The sequence below is a fragment of the Amblyomma mixtum genome, chromosome 2, assembly GCF_055824585.1.
Source record: "Amblyomma mixtum isolate Tamu chromosome 2, ASM5582458v1, whole genome shotgun sequence".
In the NCBI taxonomy this organism is placed as follows: Eukaryota; Metazoa; Arthropoda; class Arachnida; order Ixodida; family Ixodidae; genus Amblyomma; species Amblyomma mixtum.
The window spans coordinates 64,709,696-64,721,385 of NC_143013.1; the positions used below are offsets into that span (position 1 = coordinate 64,709,696).

The 11,690-nt window shown below is 44.7% G+C and overlaps 1 protein-coding gene across 1 annotated transcript; it reads left to right on the forward strand.

Annotated features, from left to right (window-relative positions):
• The first annotated feature begins 1,268 nt into the window (after positions 1-1,268).
• LOC149359577 (uncharacterized) lies at positions 1,269-9,771 on the forward strand. The gene is made up of 4 exons (XM_089571741.1): positions 1,269-1,418; positions 4,823-5,115; positions 8,590-8,671; positions 9,671-9,771. The coding sequence occupies exons 1-4, from the start codon at positions 1,373-1,375 to the stop codon at positions 9,676-9,678; spliced, it is 429 nt and encodes a 142-aa protein (XP_089427867.1). The 5' UTR covers positions 1,269-1,372; the 3' UTR covers positions 9,679-9,771.
• Positions 9,772-11,690: the final 1,919 nt, after the last annotated feature.

Consider the following 11,690-nt stretch of genomic DNA (forward strand, 5'->3'; position numbering starts at 1 on the left):
ATAATTTAAGGTTAAAATAAATAACGATTTCCTTATAACATTTACGCTTGACAGCACACCTAATGGATACGATTCCATGCGCCCCATCTGGTCTCGCGGGGAAGCACAACGCGGAAGATACGTCTACAGAGAAACAGGAACAGCTCAGTGAGACAGTTATCAACAGTAGACTCAATACACTAAATCTGATGTCTCGGCACTGCCTGTCGCGCACACTGAATACAGAAGTTCTTTCTTTTTTTCACAACGATTGATAAAAAACCCGTCGTCACGCTGGCATTATTGAACAACTATAAGAGTCCATCCTCTTCCTGTTATGGCTACTCAAAAAAAAAATCACTATACCGTATTATTATGGACTGATTATCTGGTTACCCGAGCGTCGACGCACATATTTAGTTCGGCAGATTTATGTAGTAGACTTCCTATAAACCGCCCTGGACTCTCAGTTGAAAGCATTTGCATTCGTGACCAATGTACTTTTTCTTCTTTTTTGGCAGGTGTCCGATAAGGCAGCTGCGGCCGGAAGATGCCCCTTTGATGAAGCACTTCGAAGGGGTCCTGGACACTTGCAATAAAAACCGATGCGTGCGCCGCACCGTCTGCAGCGCGATTAGCGTTGTGCCGTGCGGTGATTTTATTTCTCTTGTTCCTTGTGAACTTTGATCTTTAAGTTGATATTTTCTTTGCTTTTTAACGCTTGCACCGCAAAAGCTGCAAAGCACCAAGCCGATGGCCTTCGCAATCTTGCACGGAGATTCACGTTTCTTTATGTGTGAAGAAAAGAGACTTGCCAGACAGGCGATCTGCATGCCAGCAACCACGTGAATACAAGTTCCGCGACAAACCAACTGGCGAAGAATTCAAAACTGCTTTCTACCAACTCCCTTTTAACTCCCTCAGAAGCTTGAAATAGTCTGAAAAGAAACAACGCGGATTGAACTGCAGCCTTCGAGCAACTTCGAATTGCATCGAGCAAGCCGTCCAAAACCAGAAAACTGCGTAAAATGGCGAGCGCGTAAAATAGGAGACACGTGCCGAAAGAACGCCGCTCGAATCGCAAATGATCGGTTCAATGTCGCTTAGCGTGCATAAACAGTTTCTCTCTTTCTGCCATCCGTGCTCTCTGCTGGAGCCGGTTAGAAGCTCAAGCAAGCCCAGTTTTGCGAAAGGTTATCAAGGCCGTCCGGAAGATGCTGCTTGCTGTTTTTACTTCTGTAGACTCCAGTGAGGTAAGGATGTTTGACTGGACGGTGGAAGCGTCCCTCTAGCGTCTGTACGCCGCAATAAAAACGACCTCGCTCATATAAAGCCGTACCTAGATGCCTGCTGGGCATTGAATCTTCTCTCGCTGTCTAGAAGGAACGCAACCATGAAGACATTGGTCTTGGTACTAGCAGTGGCTCTGCTGTCAGCAGGTAAGTCATTATTAGCGCCGCGAGCTTCCCTTGTCGCTTTACCGCAAGCGAGCAGTTTGGAGTTTGTTTATTTTGGTGCTATTGGGAACCAAATGCATATAAAGCGCGCCTTCCTTTTGTAATCGAAATATAATTGACTCCTCATCGGAACGGTCAGTAGCGCTTTCCAGTGGCGAAGGGAACATTTGCTATGGCAGTATCATGCATTATATCCATTAACCTTTTCTATGGCAGTATTATGTGAGTTATCGTCTGGAGCGCTAGGTAGTGTCAGTGCTTGGTTTTAGCTTTATTTTTAGGGCGTTTAACGTCTCAAAGCGATCCAGACTAAGATAGACGACGGAGCGGGAGGCTGCGCATAATTTGGAGCAGCTGGGATTCCTTAACGTGCACTGATACAACAGAGCACACAAGCCTCAAGCATTTCGCCTGCATCGAAACGCGAACGCCGCCGCCGGGCTCGAACTCGCGTATTTCGGTTCAGCAACCGAGCGTCATAACCACTGATTGTCAATGTGTATATGTGTGTGCGTGTGCGTGCGTGCGTGTGCGTGCGTGTGCGTGTGTATGTGGGCGTGTGTGCGTGCGTGCGTGTGTGTGTGTGTGCGTGCGTGTGTGCGTGCGTGCGTGTGTGTGTGTGTGTGTGTGTGTGTGTGTGCGTGGGCGCGTTTGTGTGCGTACATGTGTGCGTGCGCTGCCGTAGGTATCTCTACTCTCCAAGCCTCTCGTGTCGCCATGCCGCGACATATCATCCAATCTTCAGCGGCGAGTAGTTGCTTCTTCAGCCACAACGTGGCAGCAGTGATCTTCTGCGGCAGCAAAGTGATGTTCAGCACGGGTAACAGCGGAAAAATAGGAGACCGTGTCATAGGTTAACATGCTGCCAATTTCAATTTAGCGCCTTTAATTTAGCGCCTTATTCAACCTTCTAGTTCTCGGCATGGTAACAATCTCTAGTACTACGTATATACTTGCTCAGCCAACTCTTCATCTTGATGCTAGGTGTGGCTTAAGCGTAGATTTGATTACGGCGAGATGGAGTTAACAAGAGAAAGCGAGCTGATGCTGACCACCTTCAATGAGGCAGAAAAACTTCAGAAGAGCGAAGGCGCATTAAAAAATAATAAAAAGAACTGTAAGTAGCTAGAGAGGATTGAGGAAGAAGTCTGGCCACGAAGAACCGGAACGGCGGCTGCATTGCGCCTCCGACGTCTCGAAAAGATCTGGGAACTTCTTTGTGTCGACTGACGTATCGCCGACAATATGTTCCTCTGTGACTTAAATATTATTGTGTCGTAAGTGCACGTGGAAGCATGGCTTGCTGAATGCTATGTGCTTGTTCACGAGCTACCCGACCGTGATTCAGTGGAAGTACAGTCGCTCTACTGAAAATAGTTTCAAAATAATGCAAAGGGGCTCGGTTTATTTTGTTCTGCATTCTATTCACTATGCGATAACAGTGACGAACTGCGCTTCAAATTAACTTCAAACTAAAACGGGACATTAATCTTTCCAACCCGTTCGCCAAAGAGTATTCACTAACTATCCCAGGTTATTTGTCTCTTCGGTCATCTCTCACAAAACTATGTCGGAAAATAGCAATGTGTGATTTAACGTAAGTGTCCCCATTTTCTCACTGGAAGGATTAGTAACGGTTGGCAGGAACAGCGCTGTAGAATATATGATTTCAGAGTGTTGTATTACAGAAAATTCACTGGCTTGACCAGGCTATGGCTTAGTTACAAGATTCGGCGAGATCCGTCATGTCCTCGAGGTCATCACGTAGCAGTGTCTTTTGATCACCTAACGGCGCCCTCAAGTTCCGTTTTTATTATTTTTTAACTAATCTCCGCTCCACCCTTCTTACTTGGTTCCTTCTTCGTTGCCTTCTTAATCTTTCTACTCACTTGTCTTCCACATTTTCGTTCCCTTCATCTTGCTTCTTCTTGACCCCCGCGGTACGCCTTAGCTTGGGTCTAGCACCGAAAACCTTGATATCCGGATTTCGGCAACTACAACCAGAACGGGCTCGACTTAAGGTGGGCTCCCATAAACAGCTCTCATCGTAAAAGTAGTTCAGAGTTGTACAGCCACCGCATATGATGTAGCAGTCCAGTCGTAGCCCGCTTAAAACGTTGAATATGCCTGCCATATACCACTGTACTTTTTTGTGTGTTGCGGTGTCGTCCGACATACGGCGCATTGAGAGCTCTAAGAAAAGATGAAAGAAAAACGGGAGGTGACACAGGCGTAACGATTCGTTGGCTAGAGTACGCTTGGCACAAATAATATCGGAAGGAAAGCAGGACGAATATGTGGCGAACTTCATCTCTATAACTGAACTTCTGAACAAATGCGCATAAAGTACTTTCTGGCTGTGTTTCTTTGCATCAAAAACCGTGGTATGAAGCGGTTCTCTGGCCGTTGTTACCTTTCTGACACGTTCCCCTGTGCGCCAGCAACAAAATTCATCGCGCACAAAACCTGCAATTTAAGAGAGGAAAACCCTGTCTCTCGCATAAATTGCTGCCGTGCTTTTCCTTCTCACACAACAATTCGGGCTTCAATACGGGTAGCGCTACTGCGGGTTGAAACTAAAATGTTAGTTTGCTTTGTGTTTCTGCCGACCATAACATTCCGCAAAAAATTCTTAGCTGTCTCCTTATATCCACTGTAAAGAAGGCAAAACGCTGTAGGATACGATGGCCTAATTATCCATCGCGGTGGGTACAAGTGAGAGAAACTTATAACACCGAAGCTATGTGGAGATCTGGAAAGTCTAGAAGGAGAATAATGAATGGAATAATTTGTAGGCCACTAAGCAAGAACTTTAATTTTCGAAGAACCCGAAAGCCATAAACAACTCTACATTTCCAGCACAGTGATTTCCAATCACTGCTTTACACATTTGTTCCATCTTATTTTATGTGGCCGTCCTGAGTGTCTACATTCAGCATACAAATAGGCGCAAATCGGTTAAAAAAGGTGTTAACGCTGAGCTAGCGTGCAAAGACATTATCATGTAGCGCAAAACTGAAAAATTGCTTATAATAGTTGGAACAGAATGACCAAAGATGCTTGCAGAAAATCTCATTCCCCGCTGGTGTTCTGGACCAAACATTAGAAGTACGATTGATTCATAACAGCTTTAGCAGCTTCCTTGGGATGTTGCTGCAGGATCTTGATATTTATTGATAACCAGCGCTAAGAAGCTACTCTGAATTTTTATTAATATTAAATATGTCAGAAAACACACTCAGGTGAAAACATGCCCCCTGAAAAACAATGCGGTAATTTTTAATGTTAGTCCTGTGGCGAGCGATACACCAAATAAACGTTAGATTTGCTCGTAACGTCGAGTTACACCTGAGCGAAAGAAAAACAGAGGAATTGAATATGCTCAGTGCTGCTGGTAGAAGCTCAGCGGAACCGGCCTGGAGGAGGTGGATTCCCGGGTGGCCCCGGTGGCGGAAGACCGGGAGGTGGCGGATTCCCAGGAGGCCCCGGAGGCGGAAGACCGGGCGGTGGCGGATTCCCAGGAGGCCCCGGAGGCGGAAGACCGGGCGGTGGCGGATTCCCAGGAGGCCCCGGAGGCGGACGGCCAGGAGGTGGCGGATTCCCTGGAGGCCCCGGAGGCGGACGACCAGGAGGTGGCGGCGGATTCCCTGGAGGACCCGGAGGGGGCCAGCAGTGCGGCGTAAGTAAATAACTGCTCTTCCTCCAACGTATTAAACAATCTTCGGTTGTAGCAGATGAGCACTGACACCTGAGAAGCAGGGTGGACGTACGCTTAAGTGGAGGAGAGCGTTGGGGAGGGCGATCTGTTTGCACAAACCCTTTCTTGAACTTCCTTCGCGAGACAAAGGTAAGACTAGCGAGTTTCCTCAAAACTTTTCGTCGCTATCTGCACGCCCCGTTTAATTCACTTGTGCTCAGTACAATGTACTGTCCTCAGTGAAAGATCCCAGGCACCCAAATTCTACTGTACCTTCAAAGGTAACAGAATACCTAAACGATGAGGATAACTTTCGTAATCACTCCTTCATCATTTCGAAATGATAGGATGCAAGTGAGCTCCACTATACATGCGCTGAAATTTCGTGTAAAATCCAGAACACGGTGCACGCGAATGTTGAACTCGTTAAGTTGTTGGTTCACAAGAAGTACCTGAAACTGCGCACAGGGAAAGTGGAAGAGAGCAACAAAGTTTCCAAGGAACGCTCTGCCGAGTCACAATGAATGCTTTCTTTGAAACTGTATTCTACTGCGCGCCGATTATCATGTGCAGGGCGTCCCAGCTAACTTGGACCAAGCGCTCTTCAGGGCTGAAATTACGTAGAGGCCCCGCCGCGGTGGCTGAGTGGTTACGGCGCTCGGCTGCTGGCCCGAAAGACGCGGGTTCGATCCCGACCACGGCGGCTGAATATTGATGAAGGCGAAATTCTAGAGGTCCGCGTACTGTGCGATGTCAGTGCACGTTAAAGAGCCCCAGGTGGTCGATATTTCCGGAGCCCTTCACTACGGCGTCCCTCATAGCCGGAGTTGCTTGTGGGACGATAAGTCCCAATAAACCAAACCAAACCAAATCACGTAGATGTTGTTAGGGCTTATATAAAGTTACCGTACCATTTTTTTCGCTCGTCCTACTTGAATAATTAGTAGAGATAAATAAATTCACTTTTTAAATATAGCTTGAAACGTTCAGACGTCAACAGGAGAGTTATGGAGCTCCACAAATATTCTCCAACCCAGGCACTTCTTAGGAGATAGACTTAGCGTGGCTGTTTTTATTCGAGAAAAACGAAAGACCGCGGAGTTTAAAAAATACCACGTGACAGCGCGCTCCGTGCGCCTGAATGCGCCGCGATTACCGCGCTCTCATCCGTGCTTCGTAAAAAACATCGCTCGCATCGCGCCTTTCGTGCTGGCCAATACAGGGCTTCGCGTTGCGCTTGGTTCCAAGATAAGCGTCAGTGGGTACGGGCGGCAGTTGAAAGAAAGCGCGCCTCCCGTTTCTGCTACGATAATTGCGCTCTCACGTTAGCAGAATTCATGCGGAGGAACGATGACAGTCTTATGGTTTCGAATTCGGGAGCATGATCCCGACAAACAAAGACGCATATAGCAAGCGTGATAACGTCGTGCGAATTACGGTGAAAAACGGGAGCCGCGCTTTATTTTAACTGTCGCCAGAACCCACTGGCGCTAATCTTGGAACCAAGCACAACGCGCAGCTCTGCCACGCTAAGTCTATCTCTTTGGAAACGCCTGCGTGGTATAATATTTGAGGTACTCCACAAGTTTCCTATTAACGCCCCAACGTTTCAAGCTTTATTTAGAAAGTTAATTTATTTATCTAGACTAATTATTGAAGTTGGACGAGCATAAAAATGGCACTGTAACTTTAAATAAACACTAACAACAGCCACGTGATTTCGTTTACGAAGAACGCTTAGGTTTTTTTCTCAGTCATGGTCCAAGTTAGCTGGGACACCCTATATATTGCACATTTCGGCACGCAAGTTAGTGCTAACCACCGAATCACCTATTGTCCACGACTGTGGCATAATGAAAGCGAACATCTATATGCAAAGCTTATTCCAACGAGAAAAACAGAAATAATTATCTTCAACTGCTTTCTAATAGTTCGATGCCTTGCGCGATGCTTCACATGTTGCAAATAATTGTTATGGGAAAGCAACAGCGCTGACTTTCCAGTTAGTTGATAAGTGCACCACGGGGTTTATTGCCTGCAAAGTCACTCCTCGTGAACCTTTGTGAAATCCTCTATATTACGTAGACTGCACTAACTTCAAACAGAGTACCAAGAGTTAACATCACGCACGTGCAAGGCTATAGACAAGAATTTTCTGCTACAGAATAAGAAAAAGAGTGGTCATTTCTGGAACGATCACAGGTGATTCGATGACGAACGAATTTTTTGTGTTTTCTGTAACGCTACAAAGACGGCATTCATGTTTATTGTCAAGAAAGAAAATTTAATATACGTAAGCGAACAATATGCACACGGTGAGTCTGTTATTTTGCCTTTTTTTTTCTTCATGCTATGCCGTTATCTTCCCAACTTCTGGACTTGCGTTCTTTATATAGATTCCGTCCACTATATTTTCGCACTCATTTTCAATCACCATACCTAATGCTGCAAATACATACTCACAATAAGTAAGATCGCAATGAGTCCGGATTTATGTTTTCTGAAGGAATTTTTGCTCATGTAAGGAAATCTTTTGTAGGATTGACACAACTTTTTGCGCATCCGGTGCGTGTTGTTCATTCCACTTTCAATTTTGTTAGTGTAATGCTAAGAAATATTTTTTTAACTGGAGTCAGTCGCATTTTCATACTAGTGTATTCATTTCATTGGTCTTTTTTCTTAGTTTTCTGTGTACAGAAAGCTAAAGGATTAGGGACAAAAGTATACTGTGTACCTGACTAGGTCACTAAACCCTTGCCTTGTACGGAAACTGCAATTTTGAGAACAAAAAATACAAACTTTGAACTCAGGGAATTCAAAGTGCAGCAACTACAAATGCAGCTCTAAAAGAACATTACATACAGAATTAATAAAGGAGTATACAACAAACACATCATGCTTGAAGCAAAACAGTAACAGAACTAATCAACAAAACAGATATAATTCACCATGTAACACAACACACACAGGTCTTGCACGAAAAGGGATAATACGTTCATAAATTGAAAAGTGTTATCGGACAGAGGTCATCGTTATCCGACATGAATTCATCAAGACATATCAAAGAGCGGAACATCGCTCAAATAAATATTTAACTCAGTCTCGCTTAAACACTCTGGTTGAAGAAGTTTCCATTGCAATATTAATTTCTTTGTTTTGATTTAGAACAGAGGATACTAAGTATTTAAAACTCTGCTGGCCATAGTAGGTCCTATGTCGTGGAATTTTATATATAGTAACTCTGAAAGGAAAGGATTCCTTTCTTTCAAGGTATAATAGCTCACAAAAAGCGCGATTGTTCCTCCTCTATAGATAGATGTGCATTGCAAGTTGATATATGTATAACTGACGCATACACAACACGGTGTGCCTTTCGAAGAAATCTCTGGTTGTTATCCCGGGGTTTAAACCTTCTTTACAGGATTTAAACCTTCTATTGCTGTCTGTTCCATACAGGGCCGCGTCTGTCGTCGTGGCCAGCGTTGCGTTCCAACCGGAGTCGTGTGCGTCAGAGCGCCGTGCCCGCAGGCGTACCGATGTAAGTGAGCAACCAAAGCGACATTACGGAACTTTGAGAGTACAACTAAGCATAGAGCTAGTGTGCTTTGTAAGCTGAGTGATTTGAGTCAGTGAACGAGTGCTAAGGGAGGAGAGAGCGCGATGACGCAAAATGATTACAAGGCTTCTTATTCTACTTATGGACCAATAGGTTACAGGAATCGGTTTGCAATTATGACTGAAGATTTCGACTTAGGTGTTTGCCACTTTCATCATTTGCACCACTGTCGTGTACTTCCGATGTAAAAGCACACGTTTCGTAACAATCAAATGTTGACACTCATGTTACAGTAGCTTTTATTTGCGATTGCCTGCTTCCAGCTCGGGTTTTCCGAATTGCTTGATTCTGAATTGTTTGCTTGTACCTTTGAATACATGTTTGGTTTCTACTGGCTGCAAACTTAGCTCCACTGAGATTACTTGATAAGCTCGCACTGGTTCCGATAGTTCTGCTCGCATCTTAATTGGTGTCTGGAACTGATCTAGACATGTTTGAAGTACGTTAAAAGAGGGCTTTTAAAACAGAATACATGAATATGATGCACACAGCAGGCAATGAGCAGGTCAAAATACGCATACAGAACGAACCAGGTTGGGCCAAGTGCCGAGACCTGAAATATTGCCATCTCGGCTGTTTAATACAGAAGCCAAGATTCTGTACTGTTGGTTTGGTCAAGCGTCCACAAGTTGGAATGTTTTGGCATTTGGAGACAACATGTAGGCTGAGCTGGTTTTTTCCAGTTGCACTTAATACGCTCTGCGGCTTAACCTGTAAGTTATTGTTCTTAGCGATCAGTTGTTCTGTGTGGATCGGATGCTGACACAGTAGATTATGCTCAAATAGTCTCATGTTATTGTTTTGTGGTCGATTATCGGAGTTAGTGGTGTCGTCATCCTTAGCAACGATCTTTTGTCCAGCGGTTTTTGTAAGGTATTATTCTTTTTGTAAGAAATATTAACGCAATTCTGTTATTTTCAGGTGCGTGAAAAAAAAATGCCGAGGAGAACACAAGGCGACTTGATAACTGTCATCACTTTTTATTTCAAGCACTGTTCAAAAATTAAAAAAGAAACAATCGAGGTTTTGTTCTGTGTGCATTGTGCTACATGAAGAAGACGGCTCGACTTCTCTATAAAAAAATTCGTTCATTTTTATTTTTGCCCTCTGCACTGCACTAGCGCTCTCAGAAGTTCCAATTGTTTGGAAAACTCTATGCTAAATACATGCGGTGTGATAAAGCAAGAAAGGAGCAAGCTGTAACGGACGGGAGACATAAGAAGAATGGGTGATGTACAAATCTTGATACTTGTGTTGTTCATTTGTTTGACAGCGCGAAGTAAATCTCTCGTCCTCATGGATTCTATGGCTTCATGCGAGCACTGGAGGACCGAAAAGGAAAATTTCAAAACCTAAAAGGAGACTAGTGCAGGAATAGTCTCCCAGCAAAGATATCATATACTCTTTCATCGCATTCCTCCGGATTCTCATCGTGTCGCTTAGCATGCGAAGTACTAGTCGCTGTGTACTGGAATGAAAACAGTTGAGCACATTTGTTCACTACAATGCCCGATTCGCTGATGACATTGCCTTGCTCGCCAGTAAGGAGAAGAAATGCCGACCCTGACGGGGACGCTGAAATTCAGTGATAAAAGTTGGAACCTTTCATGAACCATTGGCCATAAAAGTTACGATGTACTGGCCGCAGGCACAGATTTCTAACTCAGTTTTGACAGATCGTCGGAAAAATAAGATAACCGCTGCTATTCAACCTTTTTTTTTCTGTTTTAAACGGCTTTTCATTGGTGTCCAATCTCTTCCTTCTGTGGCTTGACTCGAGTATCTTCTGTCGTTGGGTTATAATTCACTTAATCATCGTTAGCGCCACCGCATGCACTGAAAGTTAGACGCAACAACGAGTACTCCAAAATACTAAACAATGCATATGATTGAAGCACAACAAAAAATGTGAAAGAAATGAACGATTTCAAAATATTTATCTGCTGCCTGTTTTTATTCACTCACCACGTTATTTAGCCCACTTGGCAGACTTCGCAGTAGCTCGTAGTTGCGAGAGCGGCAAGAAGTAAGGATCTGAGAATATAAATAAATGCACGGGGACCGGTCTCAGTTGGTTGTACAGAAAGTCTGCAATACGCTGTGCACTTTACTGATGAGCAGGAAACAAATGATGCAACACGCAAAGCGTGCTTTGTGTTTTGTCGTTTCGTTCGGGCTCCTCAGTAAAGTGTATAGCGCGTTGCATCTATATATATCTGACAATATTGCTTTTTCAAAGCCCAATCACACACAAATTGTGTAAAATTGCCACTAAATGTGATACAAACAGTAGACAATAATTAAATAGAAAATGAATCAAACAGTAAATGAATGGAATCGAATACGAATCGGATGTCCGTAGAAATACATAGTTCGGTTTCTGCTGTGCGTCCGAAAACAGCATAGTACAGGCGGTATCGGTTCAGAACTACAGCTGACAAAAGAAATAACACTGGTCTCCAGGAGGGGAACGAAACAGTCAGCTTAACCGGAGACGTAAAAACGGAGCTTTAGGTCAAACCTGCTACCAGCTTACTTCTTCTTGTGCTCCACTTTGTGCTCGCCAAACTATGTCCTCGTATCTCCGACAAGGAAGCTAGAAAGAATGGACGCGAGGAAAAGCATACCAGGATCTACAGCGGCGAGTAAAGAAGATTACCACAATGACGTCATCGTAGCAGTGAAAATCGCACCGTGTGCATGGCGGGGCACTGTGCTTTGTGAACACACCTGGCACTTTCGTTATCGGTCTGTTCTTAACCGCAGCGCCGAGCGTTGCTATCTGCCGCTCTGATAGCTCGTCACTAGTGCTAATCTTTTGAAGCGAAAAGCTTCACTACGAGGGTCGGAGCCGAGCTTCGCGTATACCGTGAAACCGAACGGCGAGTTCTGCGCATGCGAGAAACCGAGTGACGTCACGCGCGGCGCAGGTGGCCGCAGC

What these genes read in the sequence shown, in the direction of transcription:
- LOC149359577 (XM_089571741.1), top strand. Translation starts at nt 1,373, where the DNA reads ATGAAGACATTGGTCTTGGTACTAGCAGTGGCTCTGCTGTCAGCAG. An exon ending in AGTGGCTCTGCTGTCAGCAG is followed by an intron (nt 1,419 to 4,822) that starts GTAAGTCATTAT and finishes GAATATGCTCAG; the next exon opens with TGCTGCTGGTAGAAGCTCAG. An exon ending in GAGGGGGCCAGCAGTGCGGC is followed by an intron (nt 5,116 to 8,589) that starts GTAAGTAAATAA and finishes TGTTCCATACAG; the next exon opens with GGCCGCGTCTGTCGTCGTGG.